Source organism: Myxocyprinus asiaticus, chromosome 15, assembly GCF_019703515.2.
Source record: "Myxocyprinus asiaticus isolate MX2 ecotype Aquarium Trade chromosome 15, UBuf_Myxa_2, whole genome shotgun sequence".
Classification (NCBI taxonomy): Eukaryota; Metazoa; Chordata; class Actinopteri; order Cypriniformes; family Catostomidae; genus Myxocyprinus; species Myxocyprinus asiaticus.
In genome coordinates this window covers 24278691-24297579 of record NC_059358.1, presented here as the reverse complement: position 1 = coordinate 24297579, position 18889 = coordinate 24278691, and the positions used below count along the sequence as shown (strand labels likewise).

General features: G+C 38.5%; 1 protein-coding gene across 5 annotated transcripts in view; it reads left to right on the top strand.

Moving 5' to 3' along the window:
* Nucleotides 1–17745, top strand: part of LOC127452412 (uncharacterized) — a 58434-nt gene extending 40689 nt beyond the window's left edge. For 2 of the 5 annotated variants that reach the window (XM_051717816.1, XM_051717817.1), the window contains exons 3-4: nt 990–1062; nt 1170–9963. In XM_051717816.1, coding sequence (XP_051573776.1) covers nt 1217–9076 — 7860 coding nt within the window. In that variant the 5' untranslated portion in view covers nt 990–1062; nt 1170–1216 and the 3' untranslated portion in view covers nt 9077–9963. Of the gene's footprint in view, nt 1–989; nt 1063–1169; nt 9964–11075; nt 11248–13206 lie in introns of those variants that run through there. The other 3 variants (XM_051717818.1, XM_051717819.1, XM_051717820.1) reach the window with 3 other exon arrangements.
* The last annotated feature ends 1144 nt before the right edge of the window (nt 17746–18889 follow it).

The window sequence follows — 18889 nt, the reverse complement described above, 5'->3', positions numbered from 1 at the left end:
CCACCCTTATGTTTTGAAGAGTGTCAGCTGTCTGGCTGAAGTGTAGTAAAGAGATTGTGCTGGCTCTGTGATTTCCCTGACATCCAAAGCCATTCATGCATGCACAATGTCAGGTGGCTTTAAAAAGTAGAATATACCAGCCATATACGGTTGCCAGATTTCTATCTTCACGAAACCGCGAATGAAAGCTAATTCTGGCAATTTATGCGTTAGACACGGAAAACCCATCTCGAAACTGAACTCTCCACTCAACAACCGGACTAGAAACCCTAGTCATAAAACTGATTTCAATCTAAAATAGTAAGTGAAAGCTCAGATTATATAAAAAAAAAATAATTCTCTAGCAATCGATAACCTACTAACTGAGTTCTGGGAACACAAACAGTTAGACTCGAGTCTGTAACTGAACATGCACAATTGGAAACCATGATAAGAAAACCGTATATTTCCATGTTCGCTAACAAAAATCCATGGAAGTCTAATTAAAATATCGAACAGTTCACTAACAGATGTGTAATGACCGAATTCTATTTATGGTACTAAAGGTGACTGTTATTTTCAAATCATTTTCAAGATTGTTTATGAGGGAGTTTTTCAATGCCCTTGAAAAATAATTTTTTTGGAGATACGTGCTTTTCATCAGACAGCAACGATATGTGAAGATGCCGCCTCCTCGGTTAGCTTAATATCTTTTTCAGTTGCAGTACGCTTACATGTCGTTAAAACTCTGGCAAGTAAAATCAAAAATGTACTTGCCAATGGCGATTCTTTCTTCAACGTGTCCGTGGAGGGTTGGCCATATTTGATTTGAGAGTTGTAATGGGAGGGGAAGATTTTCTGTGAATATTGATGTAAATTGTCATACAAGTTTGGAACAACATGAGGTTTAGTAATGATAATTTTTATTTGTTCTTTGTGCATGCTATACTAGTTCAAACAGATAGCAATCATATTTATAGAATAATGATTATATATGCTGTGATTTACAGATTTTTGTCCTTATGCAGCTCTCTGGGCAAATCAGCTAAATTGTTCCCACTGATATGTAGCGGATAGAGTGTGGTGAGTTTTTTTATTTTTTATTTTTTTTTTTTTTATTATTCTTTCTTAAAATTGTATCTACAAATGGAAATCTTTTTTTGCTAATTGCATGGAAAATTGTTTTTCAGAGTTTTGTAAGGAGAACTAGTCATTGGACCTCTAGGAGGACACCAGTATGGCGCAAGGATGGAATGCACTCCAGCAAGCCCAGATTCCATCTAACCAGAACCCAGAAACCTCTATAGGAACTGTAATGGAATCAGAGGAGAGCTTTGCTCAAAAAATAGAACAATTAATTGAGAAGGAGAACCTTTCAGGCATAATGGATTTGAAAGACATTGCCAGATATGACCTGAATGAATTGAACACAGAGTCAGGTTCTCTCCAGAATGTTTGCTGTGAATCATCTTTGCATGGAGAAATTAATTCAGCTAACAATAAACAAGAAATGTCAAGGGATAAAGAAGAACGTAATGGTTACATGACACCATGTCACTGGTCTAACTCAGGAGAGGTTGAGTCTACATTAGAGGCACATTCTGACAGGGAAGTATCAATACCTTCTTTGACAGATGCCAATCTTGTGGATTATTCAGATATTAGCAGTTGCTCTGAAATGGAAGCAAATCTTGATTGCAATTTGAGTTCTTCCATTGAAGTTAACCTGGGTGGCCACCAGCCTGGTCAGTCTTTGGAGGAAGGAGAAAATTCAGACAATACAATGCACTTTTCTGATGTATGCTATAATACTGGGGAAGAAAATATCAATGAAACAAATCAACAACAAGATATTAGTGGAAGTGGACCTCCAATAACCACATATGAATGCATAGTAGAAAATGTAAACCATGAGAGTGAGGGTTGGAGAGGGGGGGCATGTCTCACAAATTTTGAGGATCAGTGTGCAGAAGTTCAAACCATGGATGATTTCAATAGTGTAGTGCCTTTGTCAAAGGAAGAGCAAATTGGGGAGAGAGACATTCTTGCTCATGATTTGGGATGCTCTGTGGATGAAACCGTGGTGCTTTGTAAAGAACTTGGTGGTACTCAGGATAGTTCCACTTGTGCCCACTTGAGTAATGTGAAAAAGACCCCATCCAATTTGAAAGGAGATGAAAACAATTGCTCAGCCATAGATTCATTAAGTGGATGCAAAATGGAAAGAAAGCAAGCAGATCCTGAAAACACATCCTCAAAAACTGAATTTGAGGAGACATCTGGGACATCTGGCCATGGAAAGTCACTTCAGATAGACGGACAGAAAAGCTTTACATCCAGTGATGTACAAGTGGTCGAGCGGAGTAGTTTTGGATTCCTTGAGTCATGTTTTGGTTTTAAAAGTTCAGAGCAAAAAATCGAGGATATTCAACATTTGGAATATGCACAAGTAAACCGAGTCGATGAGACAGATTTGTCAATTGGTCAGAATATGACTCAAATCCCTGAGAGAGATCCTTTTTATCACATTGAACCACCAGTTCTTTTAAAAATTGCTCTTGAATCTAACAACAGGGTTCAGATTGATGAGGAAATAAATGGACCAAAAGATCCACCAGTACTCAGTGCTTGCCAAACACCCACAACCACAAGTCCTGGACAGCAAAATTTCTTTGCTGAAAATGTTATCAATGAAAGAAGAGTTCCTTTATTATCTTTCAAGACACAAACAAGAAAACTGCAGCCTGTTGTTATCCTTAAGACAACTGAGCAGAGAACGTCTGATGGAAAAAAATACCATTGTTTTGAATGCAAAGAGTCCAAACAAAGTTCCGATGAGCTCATTGAGCACTACCATTCCACTCATTCTTTGCATGACTTTCAGTATTGTCCCACTTGCAAATGTTATTTCACTGGTGGTACATTGGCTGGACAACATATCTGTGGCAAAGTCATGCTAAATGATCAGTTAAAGTCCTTTCCATACACCAAAGGGCTAACTGAGGAGAAAGGAAAGTTCATATGTAGGTACTGTAGGAAGTCCTTTGTTCGTCAACCTTTTTACGAAGAACACGAGTTGAGGCACATAGTTGTCACCCAACATAGATGTAAATGTTGTGGATTATACTTTCCTACTGCTCAAAAATGTCAAAGTCACAAACGTAAAGCACAGTGCCAGCCCTTGATACTAGAACCTTCTGTAAAGATTGCAGACCATGCAGAATCAACCCTCAAAAAGCCAGACATACCGAACTTTGTATTTGAAACGGACTGCTCCAATACAGGACTTCGTGATTGTTATGTCAAACTTGTGGATGTATGCAATAGAAACCAGTCACCTGCACAAATATATTGTCAAGTTTGCGGGAAAAGTTTCAGACTCCGAGCACAACTGAAATCACACCAAAGATCACACACTGATGAGAAGCCGTTCAAGTGTGAGATTTGTGACAAAGCATTCAAATATTCATGGAATCTTAACAAGCATAAAAGAGAGCAGTGTTCTAAAAACATTGTCCCGCCTGACAAATCTTCAGTTCCAGAGAGCAGACTTCAAGAAAACTTCCAATGCCCCATCTGTACTCGTGTGTTTAAATACTCCTACAATCGGACACGGCATTTGCGTGAACAGTGTCTCAAAGAATACACACGAAAAGGCAAAGGAAAGATTGGCGAAAACAAGTATCAATGCCCTTTGTGTAAAGATGTCTTTACCCAGGCCTGTAACCGCAAGAGACATATCTGGAACACTTGTGTTAAGCTTAAGATGTATACATCAAAAGGGCACATTAAAGGAAGAAAGGAGATCAAAGAAGCCATCAAAGCCAACAATGAGGGCAAAGAGTTACCATTGACCATGCCAATACAAAATCAGTCGCATTACAAATGCACTTTTTGTCTGTCTGTGTATGCTAGCAAATCTGGATTCTACAGGCATCTAGCAAAGCATAAATTACTTGCAAAAAACAAAAAGGCAATCAAATACAAGCATGCTAACACTGTTGATTTGAAAAACTCATGCTTTGCCAGTCAAAGGCCAACTAACAAGGAGTCTACTGATGAGGATGTAAGCCTTCCTTTTTCTTGTCGCTTCTGTGGAAGAGCCTTCACTTCATCTCACTCATTCAAAAAACACTTACAAAATCATAAAGGAAACAAACCTTTTCGCTGTTTAGACTGTGGTAAAAATTTTGCTATACATGGACACTTAATGGCTCACAAAAATGTGCACAAGCGGAAAATACAGTGTTCAGACTGTGGGAAAGTTCTGCCATCAATTGGAGATTTGTTAAAACACAGACTGTCCCATCCAAATAAAAAAGGCTTGCTCAAGTGCCCTGATTGCCCAATGCAGTTCAGATTTCCTGTATTCCTCCTTCGACATGTGGTTGTTCATGAGAGAAAACGCTCACTGGAACAGGCTAAAACTCAAAAGGCAGAAGAAATTCCCAAAGAGGATTTCAAATGTGCTGTCTGCCAAAAAGCCTTTGATGATTCAAAGGCACTTAGCGAGCATTGTTTAACTCATATGCCAGGACCTTCAACATCCAAATGTCAGTTCTGCAAACGTCATTTCTCTAGTCGTGCTGTGCTGATTCGCCACATCCGCCTTCACACTGGTGAAAAGCCTTTTCCATGTCTGAGGTGTGGAATGCACTTCCACAGACAAGAGGCTCTTAAATTGCATCAGGAGAAATGCACAGGGGTACAGAACAAACCCTATAAATGCTCACACTGCCCACAATCATTTCGTTTTCCCAGCAATTTGGAATTCCATGAAAGAGCCCACTTAGCAAAAACACTTTTCCCTTGTCCAAAGTGTGGGAAGTTTTACAGGAAAAGAAAAATTAAAGAACATGAAAGTATATGCAATAATGAAGAATTAAGACCTGCTTGGAGTAAATGTGGAAAAAACTTTAGCAAAAAAAAATACAGAAATGCTCATGAAAAACAGTGCCAGGGCAAGATATCAAATGAAACCGGAACAAATGGTAAAGACAGATTCAAGCAGCAATGTCCACAATGTTTTAAATGCTTTAGATCTAAAAGTTTTCTCCTGAGACATCTTTCTGTTCATTCCAAGGAAAAATCATATGCATGTATGCATTGTGGACAGAAATATGACGGTCAGCAGCGATACTTGCAGCATGAGGCTTTTTGTAATGGTGTGTCCAAGGAAAGTGGATTGGAAAGTTTGGGTGGAACTGAAAAAATGAAATCTATGCATACTGCAGAAAAAAAGTGTAAAGAGATCAAGATAGTTTCAGGAGAATATTGTGGGGAATTTAAGTGCAAATTTTGCACTAAATCATTTTCCAGGCCCAGATATCTAAGACGGCACATCCTTACTCATACAGATGTCAAGCCATATCGTTGCAAGACCTGTGAAAGTTGTTTCTCACGCTATGATCATTTGAAACTGCACCAAACACGCTGCAGAGGAAAGCGACGGCTTGAGGTGCGAGTTGTCAAGATGAGTCTAGACAGCTTGGCCACAGGCTGCCAAAGCAAAGAGCAGCAAGAAAATGAAACACTGCAATGCAAAATTTGCTCCAAGCAGTTGTCCACCAAGAGCGATTTGAAGCGTCATATGGCAATGCTGCACATTACTGACAAACCTTTTCCTTGCAAACGCTGTGGTAAAACTTACAGTACTGTAAAGACTTTGAGGAGACACAACCTCACGATCAAATGTAAGAGGATTTTAAAAGAAAGTGAACAGTCTGCCAAGAACAATGTTCCAAATCAACCATGCAGAGAAACATCAAAACTTCTGCAACGTATACAGGTACACTACATGAATAAATTTAAATACCAATGTGAATATTGCCCCCGCCGATTCAAGATGCCCGGACAGCTGAAGGTGCATCTACGTCTTCATACAGGGGAAAAACCATATGGTTGTGCCAGCTGTGGAGAGCGTTTCATCAGAAAAGACTACTTGAAACGGCACTTGATTAAATGTAGTGGAAAGGGCAAAAGACAAGAAAAAGTCCTTTGTGACAAGTGTGGTGGCCTTTTTCTCCAGGATACACTGTTGGTACACCAAAAGACCTGTGTCATCAGCTCAAAATCATCTGAATCCTCTGAAGTGGTTAAGAATCCCAAGAGCCCATGCAAGATAAAAGGTTTTTCCTGTGCAAACTGTAGTGAGCGCTTTTTATTGTTCTCACAGCTCCAACAGCATTTCTTATCAAAGCACAGATCTGCTCAACCACAAGAGCAATTAGTATCAAGTCACTCACAAGTCATAAAGCAAGAGCCACTTGATGAGGAGTATGGACAGAACCAACCATGCAGCAGTCAGAAACCTGCAAAGGAGCTACGTGAGAAGTCATACAGAGGCCCTGACAAACCTCTTGAATGCCCACAGTGTCACATGCGATTTGTGAATCCCTCTGGGCTGGGTAGACACATGCGCATTCATAGTGAAGTCTACCCATTTTCCTGTAAAAAATGTCATAGTGGTTTTTGGAGCAAAAAGAGCATGGAGAAACACAGGAAAAAATGTAGAGGTCACACAATCATCAAAAGTAATGACTCTACCCTGGAAAATGCAGGTGAATTGGATTGCAATCTAAATGACACAGTGCTTGTGTTTAATAAGGGTTCCAACACAACAGGAACTGGAGTACTGCAGACCAAGTTCTCATGTAAAGATCAAGAGACAGAAAGTTGTGCTGACAAGGGAGATGCAGCTGTTCACAAGTATCAGTGTTCTGAGTGTGATCAGAGTTTTACAGATGGACTTAGACTTATAAGCCATTTGGAGGAACATGGTCGTGAGGATCAAGAGCATAGATCAGCTGATGTTCACCGATGCCATGTGTGCAGTAAAGTTTTTGGTCAGGCTGGTTTATTGCAGAGGCATGTTAACATCCAACATAAGATAAAAACAACAAATACCTGTCCAATATGTTTCAAGAGTTTTCGTTTTCCTTCTGATGTTGACATCCATAGATCTTGTCATGACCCCAATCGCCCCTTTGTCTGTAACACATGTGAGTTCAGGTATTGGACAGCTAAATCTCTGAGCATTCACCAAAGGATGGCTCATCCTTTGCGACAGCTGCCCAATTCTAAAGAACCTAGTGTGAAAGCAGGACCTGAGGTCCCTGAAGTATATAGGTGTCATCCATGTGACAAAACCTATGCTTTAAAATCATCATACGCAAAGCACTGCAGACTAAAACATGGACCGGATTCTGTCAAAAACCTTATTGATAATGAATCCAAAAAATCATCTGTGATTCAAGAGTCAGATAAGGAGGAATCCAACGGAGATTTTGAAGATGGAGATGACAGTGACAATGACTCCGATTCAGCACCATACTTTCCTTGCCATGTTTGCGGAAAAACATTTTTAACGTCAGAAAGTCTTGAGGATCATCAAAGATGCCACCTTGGCGAAAAACCTTTTGAGTGTGAGGAATGTGGGAAGTGCTTCTTTCAGTTGGCAAACCTGCAACAACATCAGCGAAGCCACAAATCTGAGTTTCAGTGTCAAATGTGTGGTAAAGGTTTTGTCTCACTCTTTGCCCTGCGTAAGCACAAGCTAAGACATGTCAGAAAACGTCCTCACCGCTGCACAAAGTGTCACCTGAGCTTCACAAGCTCATCAGATCTAGCTGAACACATGGTTATGCACCGCGATGAAAATTTTCCATGTGACCTTTGTGATAAAACCTTTTCCTGCAAAACAAGTCGTGCAGAGCATCGCAATATACACACAGAGCAAGAAGAAGAGCTTCCTCCTCTAATTCCACCTGAACGGCCACAAACAAAGCAAATTACTCCAGGTGTGTCCAGTAGAAGCCTTTCATCGAGTAATGTTGAGCAGTACAAGTATTGTTGTGGAATTTGTCAAGTGAGATTTTCAGATCCAGAGCAGCTTTCAGAACATGGTTGCAATCCAGCAAAAGAACGACCTTACTCATGTCCAGAATGTAACAAATATTTTTTACATGGTTCTCACCTAAAAAAGCACCAGCTCAGCCATCAGTTGTCAGGATCACGTTCTTATCAGTGTAATCATTGCAGCATGAGTTTTAGCCACCACCATCTTTATCTCACTCATTTACGAAGTCATGGGAATGAAGAGGCTTCTGTTGGACCAAGTGTTTCCACCAGTGACAAGAGGATCCATACAGAAAATGCAAAGCATGAAAAAATTTACCAATGTCCAATTTGTCCTGACAGTTTTGAACAAGCTATGGAGCTAGCAAATCACCTATCTGTTCATTCTCATAAGTGCAGTGTTTGTAATATGACTTTTCCATCAAAGAAAGACCTTGAGGAACATGAAAAATGCCATTTGACTGCCGCAACGCAGTATGAGTGCACTGAATGTGGTGACAGCTTTCTTGGCAGTGATGCTTTCCGCAAACACAACTGTAGTAATCGAAAAATGACATTGTCGCACAAGCACCCTTCAGTGCCATCAGCCTCTCATCCCCTCATCCACTTTGAAGTTGGTGATGAGGAAGAGGAGGAGGTTGATGTTGGAGAAGACTTCATTAATTGCCCCATCTGTCAAAAACGGTTCTCTTCCAATAGTAATTTAGCAGACCACCATAAAAAGCATCATGAAGATCCTCGTCCTTTCAAATGCTTGGTTTGTAAGAAAGGGTTTAAAAAAAAGAAGTACCTCACAAAGCACCAGCAGATACACAGTGAACGGCCCTACAAATGTAATGTGTGCTCAGAATCCTTTAAAACAGAACCAGCTCTCTTATCTCACAGTAAAACACATGACACAAAAAGGCAACACCATTGCTCAATATGCAACAGATCCTACCTTACAGCATATGATCTTTCAAAACATGAAAGGAAACATGCTGAAAAAAGTTTGAGCATGTCCCATGGAGATTTCCGATGTGATATGTGCTATAAATCCTTCACCATGCCTTCACAACTGCGACAGCACCAAGAAACACATGTAGGACAAGTTGTCTATGAATGCACAGAGTGTGACAAAGCCTTTGCTTTTCTAAGTCTCTTGGAGGAGCATCAGCACCAAAGTCATGCTGTTTCTACAGAATCTCTCCAGTCCCAATCACCAACCCAATTTTCCTATCAAAGCCCAGTGACTGAATAAAGGGCAAATTTTTTGATGACTCCGCTTCCTGCAATGCAGTTTATTCAAACTCATTCAGTTTTCTGAACGTTATTTGTTAACAGATCAAATGTAAATACAATTCATTGTTCTTTTTTACGTAGGCTTAATTGCTTTTATCTGCTTTGAAATTACGTTGGTATTTTACCCTAGTTCTGAATCAGCCTGTAAATGTTTATACAGTCTGTTCTCCTCTACAGTTCTGTGAAATGCTTATTAAATGGTATGTTTGTACAGTACGTAGACTGAATTGTGTATACTGCATTGATGCAGTCTAGATGATGTATGGAACTTTAGGTATATTTGTATGAATGAAATAGCTTAAGAGACATTAAAAATGTTCCACAGTATGGTTCACAAGGATGTATAGCTGAAAATCCTGAATAATTCCTTTGTTACAGTAATGTTTGGCATTGTTACATGTACCTGCCTTTGTCTTTAAAACATCCTTGAGGAAATGGCTAATTAATGTTAATGTTTTGTAGTAATAATTAGCAATGTTTACTTTTTTCTTAGCATGTCCATTTGTAAACATTCAAGGTCATTTACACATTAGTTATGTATGAGGTGAATGCCCTCCTGAGTTAAATATATATTTTATATGAATGCAGGTTTGTTTTAATTGATAAGTATCTCATCTAAACGGCTTTGCTAAAACATTTTTTTTTAAACAAGCTTTTCATAGGTTACGTTGTATAAATGACAGTTAACATTGTAGCCTATTAGTACTACCTACAATAGTGCTCAAATAATGCATATGGCTATGAAAACCTTATGTGAAGTCATACTTTTGTATTATATGGCAATGTTGAGAGTTTCTTCGTGCAAATAAACACTTTCCAGTTATTAAAGCAAGTTTTTAAAATGTTGATGTTGATGCTTTTTTTTTTTTTTGCTCCAAAATGGCATTAAATATTAATTTCCCCAGGAAATGTTTTTCCTTTACAAGATGCACATAATGAGAAATATCTGAAAATACATTTTGTACTTTAATATAGGCCTAGGTATTATAATATATCATTATATATATATATATATATATATTTGTTACCTGTTTCTTCAAAGTCAGGTTCTCCGTCTGGCAGTTGACCAACTGCTTTTTTTCTTTAACTAGTGGCATTTTTGATAAAGAAATGATCACATCTGTAATTATTTCTTTACACAGTAACAGATTTTTTCCCCCCTCATATCAGGTCCTGTCTTCAGTAACTGCATTGTTCTAAAAATTGCATCTGACAGTTCGATAGGAAATCTTAGCACCTTAATGATAGTCTCTGCTGAGGTTTCAGTCTTTCGTCTTCCATCTTATTGAAACTGTGAATCTAATGCAGTCATAGTATACAAGCCATCAGTGTATAACAGGGCCAGTCAATATACTATAATCTCGAAATATTGTAATGGAGCCACTAGCTCACTTCCTGGTTTCAGGAATTATGTATAAAAAAATTAATTGTAGATCGTTTTTAATTGATCTTTTTTTAAATATTTCATGAAAGTACACATTTTTGTAATTTTACATTTGACTCAAAACCTTAGTGAATGTAGACTTTGGCTTGTGATAACTACCCCCAGTCTCCACTTGTGTTATAATTTATTATACAGACATCAATATTATAATAATGGTGGATTTATTATTCATTTGTATAAAAATTATAACATTTGTTGAGACCGGGGGTAGTTGTCTCACGGGGAAGTTTCCACAAGCCAAAGGCTAATAAGGTTAATCAACATTTTTTTTTAATGAAGACCACAACACACTATTCTCTCTTTTTTTATTTATTTTTTTTATTATTATTATTTATGGTGTTTTCATAACATAATACTGCTCAAGCTTCAAAAATAAGCAATCCAAGCGAAATGTCTTATATTTTTAAGTAATAGCAAGCTATATATCAGTGTGGCAAGCCTGTATTTTGGAGGGAACATAGACAGACGGGTCTTTCTCACCAGCTGGCGGCGTATTTACCGATGGATCTTATCTCAGTACAGTGGAGAATCACATACTGCCCTCTATAGTGCACTGAAAAATGACATGACATAGCATAGCAATGAAAATGTCAGAATCCAGCTGCAACATATATACCGTTTTTTTCGGATTGGAAATAAGTGCTTTCAGTTAACGCATGCTACTTTGCAAATAGGGCTGATTCAAGGTGAGTGTTAACCAATGAACCTTTAAACTACCTGTTATTGCTCGTTTTCATTCGCACAAACGGTCGTTAGCTGCGTTTTTGTATGAAGGATATGCACTTCCATTGTGCAGCAAGCGAATGACATGTGCTGCATGCCGTATATCTCAAGCACATGTGTCTACAGCGAGTGTTTGTTCTTAAAGATACACTATTTACGTTTAGATGTGGAAGGCTCATTAAATCGTTATAAATGTACAGTCTGATGAGTATGCTAAGTTTGCAGTAGTCATCGCAATGCTGCACATTAGCATATTAGCCCTGCCCTGGGATATGTTTAAGATCTGCACTAAAATTGATCCATAAGGGATCTCTCGATTTAACAAAACGATTATTCGTATGCAAAATATCTTTGTGTTGATTTGTAGTTTTTGTGATGAAGCGTTTATTTGAGCAATTAGCATCTTTAAGAGAAGGGCCGCGGGAAGTGTCCAGGCCTAACTAAATCAAAGCAAGCTAAGTGTAATCACTTTTTCTGTTGTTCTGTCACAATTGCTACATTTAAAATGAATAATTAACACGTTGTTCAAAAACCACTGCAGGGCAACCATTCAAAACAGGCGAGTTCTGTACTGGTTTAGTTTTCAGTCGAGATTAAACATTTCAATTTACAGGAAATGTTTATTTTGGCTTGGATTTGTTCCGGTCATTAATTCATAAAAATCTGTATCAAATTTTGTTTGTAGACATGTATTTATCATTAATAAAATATGATTTGAAACTGGCATCAGTGATTATTCTCATCCCTTTTAGAGCAGTGGTTCACAACCTTTTTTGACTCAGAGGCTGAATAAATGGAAAGCATAACCGTTGAACAAATGTTGCGATATGCAACACATTAAATTAGATTACATTTTAAATACTGTTTTCTTCAATAATATATCTAATTTCTTTAAATAGCTGAGTGGCCTTAAGATGTACTCAACACACAACTGCAGAAGTGTATCTGTACCAAAAGTCTGAAAACAATGTTTTATTGTGGGCTATTATATTATTCTAAGTTTAGGGTATATTGTATAAAAAGTTACAATAAAATTTAAAAGGATAATTTACCCAAAAATGGAAATTCTCTCATTATTTACTCACCCTAATGCCATCCCAGATGTGTATGACTTTTTTTTCTTCTGCTGAACACAAATGAAAAATTTTATGAAGAATATTTTAGATCTGTAGGTCCATACAATGCAAGTAAATGGTGGCCTGAACTCTGAAGGTCCAAATATAACAAAGGCATCATAAAAGTAATCCATACAACTCAAGTGGTTTAATTATTGTCTTCTGAAGTGATAGAATTGGTTTTATGTGAGAACAGACCAAAATGTAATGTCACTTTAAATCTTGACCGCATTCTCCTTGGCGATCATGATTTCGAGCTTGATTAATGTGTTTATAGCGCCCTCTAGCACTCTGCACATGCATCAAGCAATAGGAAGCGTAATCGAACTTGAAAGATGAACAGTGAAAAAGTTATATTTTGGTTTGTTCTCACCCAAAACTGGTTGGATCGCTTCAGAAGGCAATGGTTAAACTACTGGAGTCATACTTTTATGATGCCATTGTGATATTTGGACCTTCAAAGTTCGGGCCACCATTCACTTGCATCGTATAGACCTACAGAGCTGAAATATTCTTCTAGAAATCTTAATTTGTGTTCTGCAGAAGAAAAATAAATTCATACATATCTGGGATGGCATGAGGGTGAGTAAATAATAAGAGAATTTTCATTTTTGAGTGAACTATCCCTTTAAATGTAACATTCCCTGTAGAATGAAAAATCTATTCTCATATGCTTTATATAACATGACAGCACAAAATGATCCTAAAGCTCATTACCTAATCTCTCATTATTTATGATTGAATTAAAAAAGAGGGGTTAAGCTTTGCCAATAATGTAGGTGATTTGCTTTTTCTTTCTTTTTTTAGGACATACTCAACCATAACAAAACTTTGGTAAGACTACTTAGAATTTACATTGGTGGTGCATCATTTACCATTCTGAAGAATGCTTGGACTTCAAGAAACAAGGTCTGCTGGGAGCCCTGCCACTAAAACATATAGCTGTGTGGCATGCTCATCTACTTTTAATGGTTTGGCCTCACTCTTGGTACACCAAGCTTCTCACGCAAATGAAATGTCTTGCCAGCCAGAATCAAAACTACCGACCTGTGTCAGCTGTGGAATCTTATTTTCAAGTAAAGATCTCCTTGACAAGCACAACTGCATGGCGTTGCCCACTCCAGCCTCTTCAGAGTTGTATATATGTGACTGTGGTGATGTGTTCAGTGGATTAACTGATCTTGAGAAACACAAAAAGTTACATGAACCAGAAGCACAGGTCAGTTCAAATTTGGATAGGATTCCTGCTGAGCTGAGCACTGAATGCTTAGAAGAAATCCAGCCAGAGGTCAAAACAGACTCCAGCCACCCTGTCTTAAGCCATGTTTTCCCTAGTCTTTCACCATCCAATTCTAATGAAGAACCCCTTATACAAAGTGCATCTCCTCTTTCTAAACCAGAAATCAAGGAGGTTGTATCCACTACAGACATGGCTCTCCCTGTGGAAAGCAACATTTCAAATCAGCAAGACCAAAATTTGCCCTTTGGGTCCCCCTCATCCCACTGTGTGATTGAAGAGCAGGAGCAGTTCCCGGAGAAGGACAGTGACACAGTAAAATCCATTAGCGTGTTAAACCATTCTGTGGATGACAGTGAGAAATCACCAGAATCATGTAAAGAATCAACTGCATTTAATAGGAAATCAATCCTAAAGATGCTAGCATCTGCTTACATGAGTCACAAACAACCAGACCAAATGAAACCGGAGCAAACCAAGAGGAACTTGCCCCCCAGGAAAGTTGCACCAAGGGCACCATTGCAAGCTGCACCAGCCATCATAGTGTCAAAGCCTAAGCCACTACAGAAACCATCTGAAACAAAAAATAATGAAAAGGTGTCATGTTCTACAGGCACTGTGGTAAATATTAAAACTGGAAAGATGTTGTCGAAGAAGGGGAAGATTATATCTGTGACACAAACTCTCTGCCCTGTGGTGGTGCTTGAGACTCGTCAAAAGCTTTTTAGCAGGGACAAACTGGAAGGCAGACACCAATGTAGACTCTGCCGAAAGGTTTTTCAAGACCTAGACAGCTTGATAATGCATCATGCCCTGCATAAAAAAGAGAGAGTTAAATTTTGTCTTCGTTGCCAACAATTTGTGATAACTGTTATCTCTGTTCCAAATAATCACATCTGCTCTGGCACATTTGCTGGAAACCATCAATGTTCTCCTTATGTGGGAAAGATGTATCTGACATTGAACAGCCCTTTAACAGAACAGGCACAAAAACTGTTCTACTGTTCTTTATGCAAGCGTAGCTATTCATGCATGCGTAACCTCAAAAGGCATAACTGCCCATGTAGAGGTACTCTGAAAAGCTCTGCCACTGTAGGAAACCAAGGTAATGTCAAATTCCATGGTTTTAAAGAGCAATGCACTAAAGGAGTGCAAGAACCAAAAATAAAGCAAATGTCAACACAGCATGTAAATGTTGGAGTGGGCACAGAGCCGATTAAGTTTGAGGAGCAGAACACAGAATTTCCTATAGGAAAAAAAAATCAGACGGCGTTGAAGATGCAGTCTCCATCTCTTAAGACAGGGGATCAGTTAAATTCAGCAGAACCGTCTGAGTACATCTTTGCCAGTGTTTCCAACTCCACACTAACTATATCAACAAAAACTGAAAACATTTTTGAAATGAAAGCAGTCGAAAAAGATAAATTTGGAGAAAAGCAGTGGACTATGCCATTGGATGATACTGAAATTGATGTACTAACAGAGGTGGATCATGAGGAAGATGAGGACAATTTGGCAGACAAGGCTAAAGAAGATTGTGATGAAGATGAGGATGTTGTCACTGTAAAACCTCATGAGGACATGAGTGGCTTTCAGGTTCATATGACAGATAAAGGTGTGAGGAGGTTTGTTTGCATTGGATGCCAGAGAAGCTACTCCCGCTGTTTCACACTAAAGCAGCACTTGAAGATTTGTGGAGCAAGAAAGTTAAAACAGATAAATTATTTCAAGAATACATCATCTAGTGTTCCTGGGCCTATCAAAAGCTTTCCATGTCCTCAGTGTGGCAGGTTCTTCAGCCGCAAAGACAATATGAATTCTCACCAAAAAAAATGCCAAGCAGGAAACACCAATTCACCAGTAGGTACAAGAATTGTGGAGAGTGAAACACAAGCAGCCCAGGACAACTTATTTGTTCTGTCTCCGTCCACCGAAAGCCAAACAGTCAGACAGGAGAACAGTGTTAATAGTGGCAGAAACTGGGGCATTATGTCACTGCCATCTGTGCTCCCGAGAAGAGTGACTTGTGAATGTGGAGCCTCTTTCACTTGTCCTAGACTTCTCTTTGAACACCTGCAAGTTCATGCACAAGAATCCTACATTTGTCCACACTGTGGTGAGAACGTGCAGTCGTGGATGGATTTTGAGGCACATCAACAATTGCATCTGCAGCCTCAAAGCCAAGCAAGTGTGCAAAAAGGGTCACAGAGGCACCCTCATTCATTTTCCCAAGTGGCGCAGTCATCTGCACCAACTTTGCCGGCACAATCACATGCTCCAACTCTGGCGGCACAGACACCTACTCTAACTTGGCTTGCACAGTCACCTGCTCCAACATGGCCGGCACAGCCACCTGCTCCAACTTGGCCGGCACAGCCACCTGCTCCAACTTGGCCGGCACAGCCACCTGCTCCAACTTGGCCGGCACAGACACCTGCTCCAGCTTGGCCGGCACAGCCACCTGCTCCAGCTTGGCCGGCACAGTCACCTGCTCCAACTTGGCCGGCACAATCACCTGCTTCAACTCAGCCACAGCAGTCTTCAGGTTTTCAGGCATCAGAACTTAACGTACAAGGACAACCACCTGCTCTCCGGACACAACAGCATTTGAACCAGACACAACCTCTAGAGACATTAGTTTGCCTAAGATGCAAAAAGACCTTCAGTAGCCGCAAATCTTTGTTAAGACACCTAAGATTGAATTGCAAAGGTGATCCTACAGGCCAGAGGAAACACTCATGCTCTCACTGTGGTATGACATTCCAAAATCCTTTGACCCTTAAAGTTCATGTTCAAAGCAATACCTGTAAACCCACGTTTAAACCTATTCGTTGTCCAGTGTGTGTGCATTGGTTCAGTAGTCTAGATGGACTGAAGAGACACCTACTCTCACACAGCAGGCAGCAAGGTTTGAAATGTCAGATATGTGACCATTATTGTCCAAGTCCTCAGGCACTTGAGGAACATAAGAGAAGCATTCATACAATAAACAGAATTACATCAGTAAAGGACGAACAGCAACCATTGTGCGAAGCAGGTTCACAGAGCAGCTCATCAGCAGCTTTTCAATGTCACATTTGCCTTCGCAATTATCCAAAGCTTCAATCACTGAAGGATCATGTAAGGAAGGTTCATCGGCCAAAAGAGAAAAAACAATCTAATTTGAAAACCGTAGACCCAGTCCGTCCCGGGCAGTTTCAGTGTCAGATCTGTTCGCGCACCTATCCTAACATAGTATCCTTGAAAAACCACAGAAGAAGAGTGCATCGTATTCTAGGTGGTGTGTTTCAGTCATCAAGGGGAACTGAGCAAAATCACACACCCAATCAGTTTCAGTGTCAGATTTGTGCACGCAGCTATCCAGATTTAATGTCCCTAAAAAATCACAGAAGGAGGGTCCATCGTATCCTTGGAGGTCTTGAGCTCAACACAGGCCAACATAATCCTTACAAGTGTCAAATTTGCCAACGCAGCTATCCCGATGTAGTCTCACTGAAGAATCACAGGAGAAGGGTTCATCGTATATTAGGGCCAGTGCCTGAAACAACAACAATGATTGACACAAAAGATGCTCTGCAGCAGAAACTGTCTAATGCCTTCCTGTAAATACACAGATATTTCCATGCTTTAAGTGATCATAAAAGGTGGATCTACTGCTTGCCTTCACTTTATTGCTGTATATGTATATAAAAAAATAAGTTTTTGGAAGTAAAATTTGTGCATTATTCTGACCATACCATATTAGGACAGCATCTGTGGGTACCTAACATTTCTAAAGAGTAGTAAAGATAGTATTCAATAGTTTTAAACCATTAAACAACTTTTGTTCAGTAGTTGAACAGTTTTTTTTAGCTTCTTGTTATCATATTATTCAGCTTCCTTTATCGGTGTTTCATAATGTTGCCTTAATTTAGTCTATTAAACATAGATCTTGTTTTTTTTCCACCACATACCTGTGAAGACTCCAAACAGATATTCTTCATGAATGCACTGTAAAATAGTTCTTTACATAACTGTTTTTGAGATAGCAACTGTGTATTGTTAGTGTATGGTAATAATACAGTTTTGATGTAAACATGTTCTATCAATAAACACAAAAGTGACACCTTTCTAAGTCTTCAATTACTAAACCATTGTGGTCTTGCACACAGAATTACTTCTTTTTAAGATTAAACTTTCAACACAAAGCAACAGTAATTCTTGCTGGTCACATCTAAATGATAAAGAAAGATTTGGTGAATAGACACCGATGAACTGGTAATACTGATGGGAGACCATCTTTAAACATATTTTAAACATGACCTCCTGTTATTACAGCTGATTGAGCTAATGAATATACATGAATTTGCTTAGGATTAAAAAGCTGCTGGAGGTTCAGAATAATGTCTTTTAATTGTTTCACAGGAATGAACACTTGAAAAAGTGCAGATATGCAAAATACTACAAATTAAATATTGCAAATTATCAATACATACCTTAAATTATTTTCTAACCTAGAAAACTGTGAAAATGTTATAATTTTAGATATGAAGCTGGTAGCAGTTCTACTTGTTTTGATATGCAATATGGCTCTATTAATTGAATAAATTCACTGCTTTCTATTCGTTTACAAGCACAATATAATAATGATATACTTTTGTAATTATTCAGGCAGCATTTATTGTGCTAAAAAGAAGCTCTGCAGCAGAAGCTGTCCAATGCCTTCCTGTAAATAGCTGTTTTCTTGTTTAAGTGATCATAAAATGTGGATCTGGTTGCCTTCACTTTATTGCTGTATATGTACAGTATATAAAAAAAATCCCTTTTGGAAGTTAAAATTGTACATTATTCTGAACATACTGTGTAAGGATAGCATCTGTGGGTACTTAATATTTGTAAAGAGTTGTAAAGATAGTATTCAATTGTTTATTAAATTACTTTTGTCCAGTTATTTGTTCAATTATTCAGTCAGCGTTTATTGGTAACACTTTACAATAAGGTCAATTTGTTAACTAGTTAACAATATTAGTTAACACTCTAACAATGAACAATACTTATAAAGCATTTATTAATCTTGATTAATGTTAATAAAAAATAAAAAAAATGTAGTTTGCATTTTTAGTTTGCAAGTTGCATTTGTTAACATTAGTTAATGCACCATGAACTAATAATGAACAATGGTATTTTTATTAACTAAATTTAACAAAGATTTATAAATGCTGCAAAAAAAAAAAAAAAACATTGTTATTTGTTTGTTCATAATACTTAATGCCT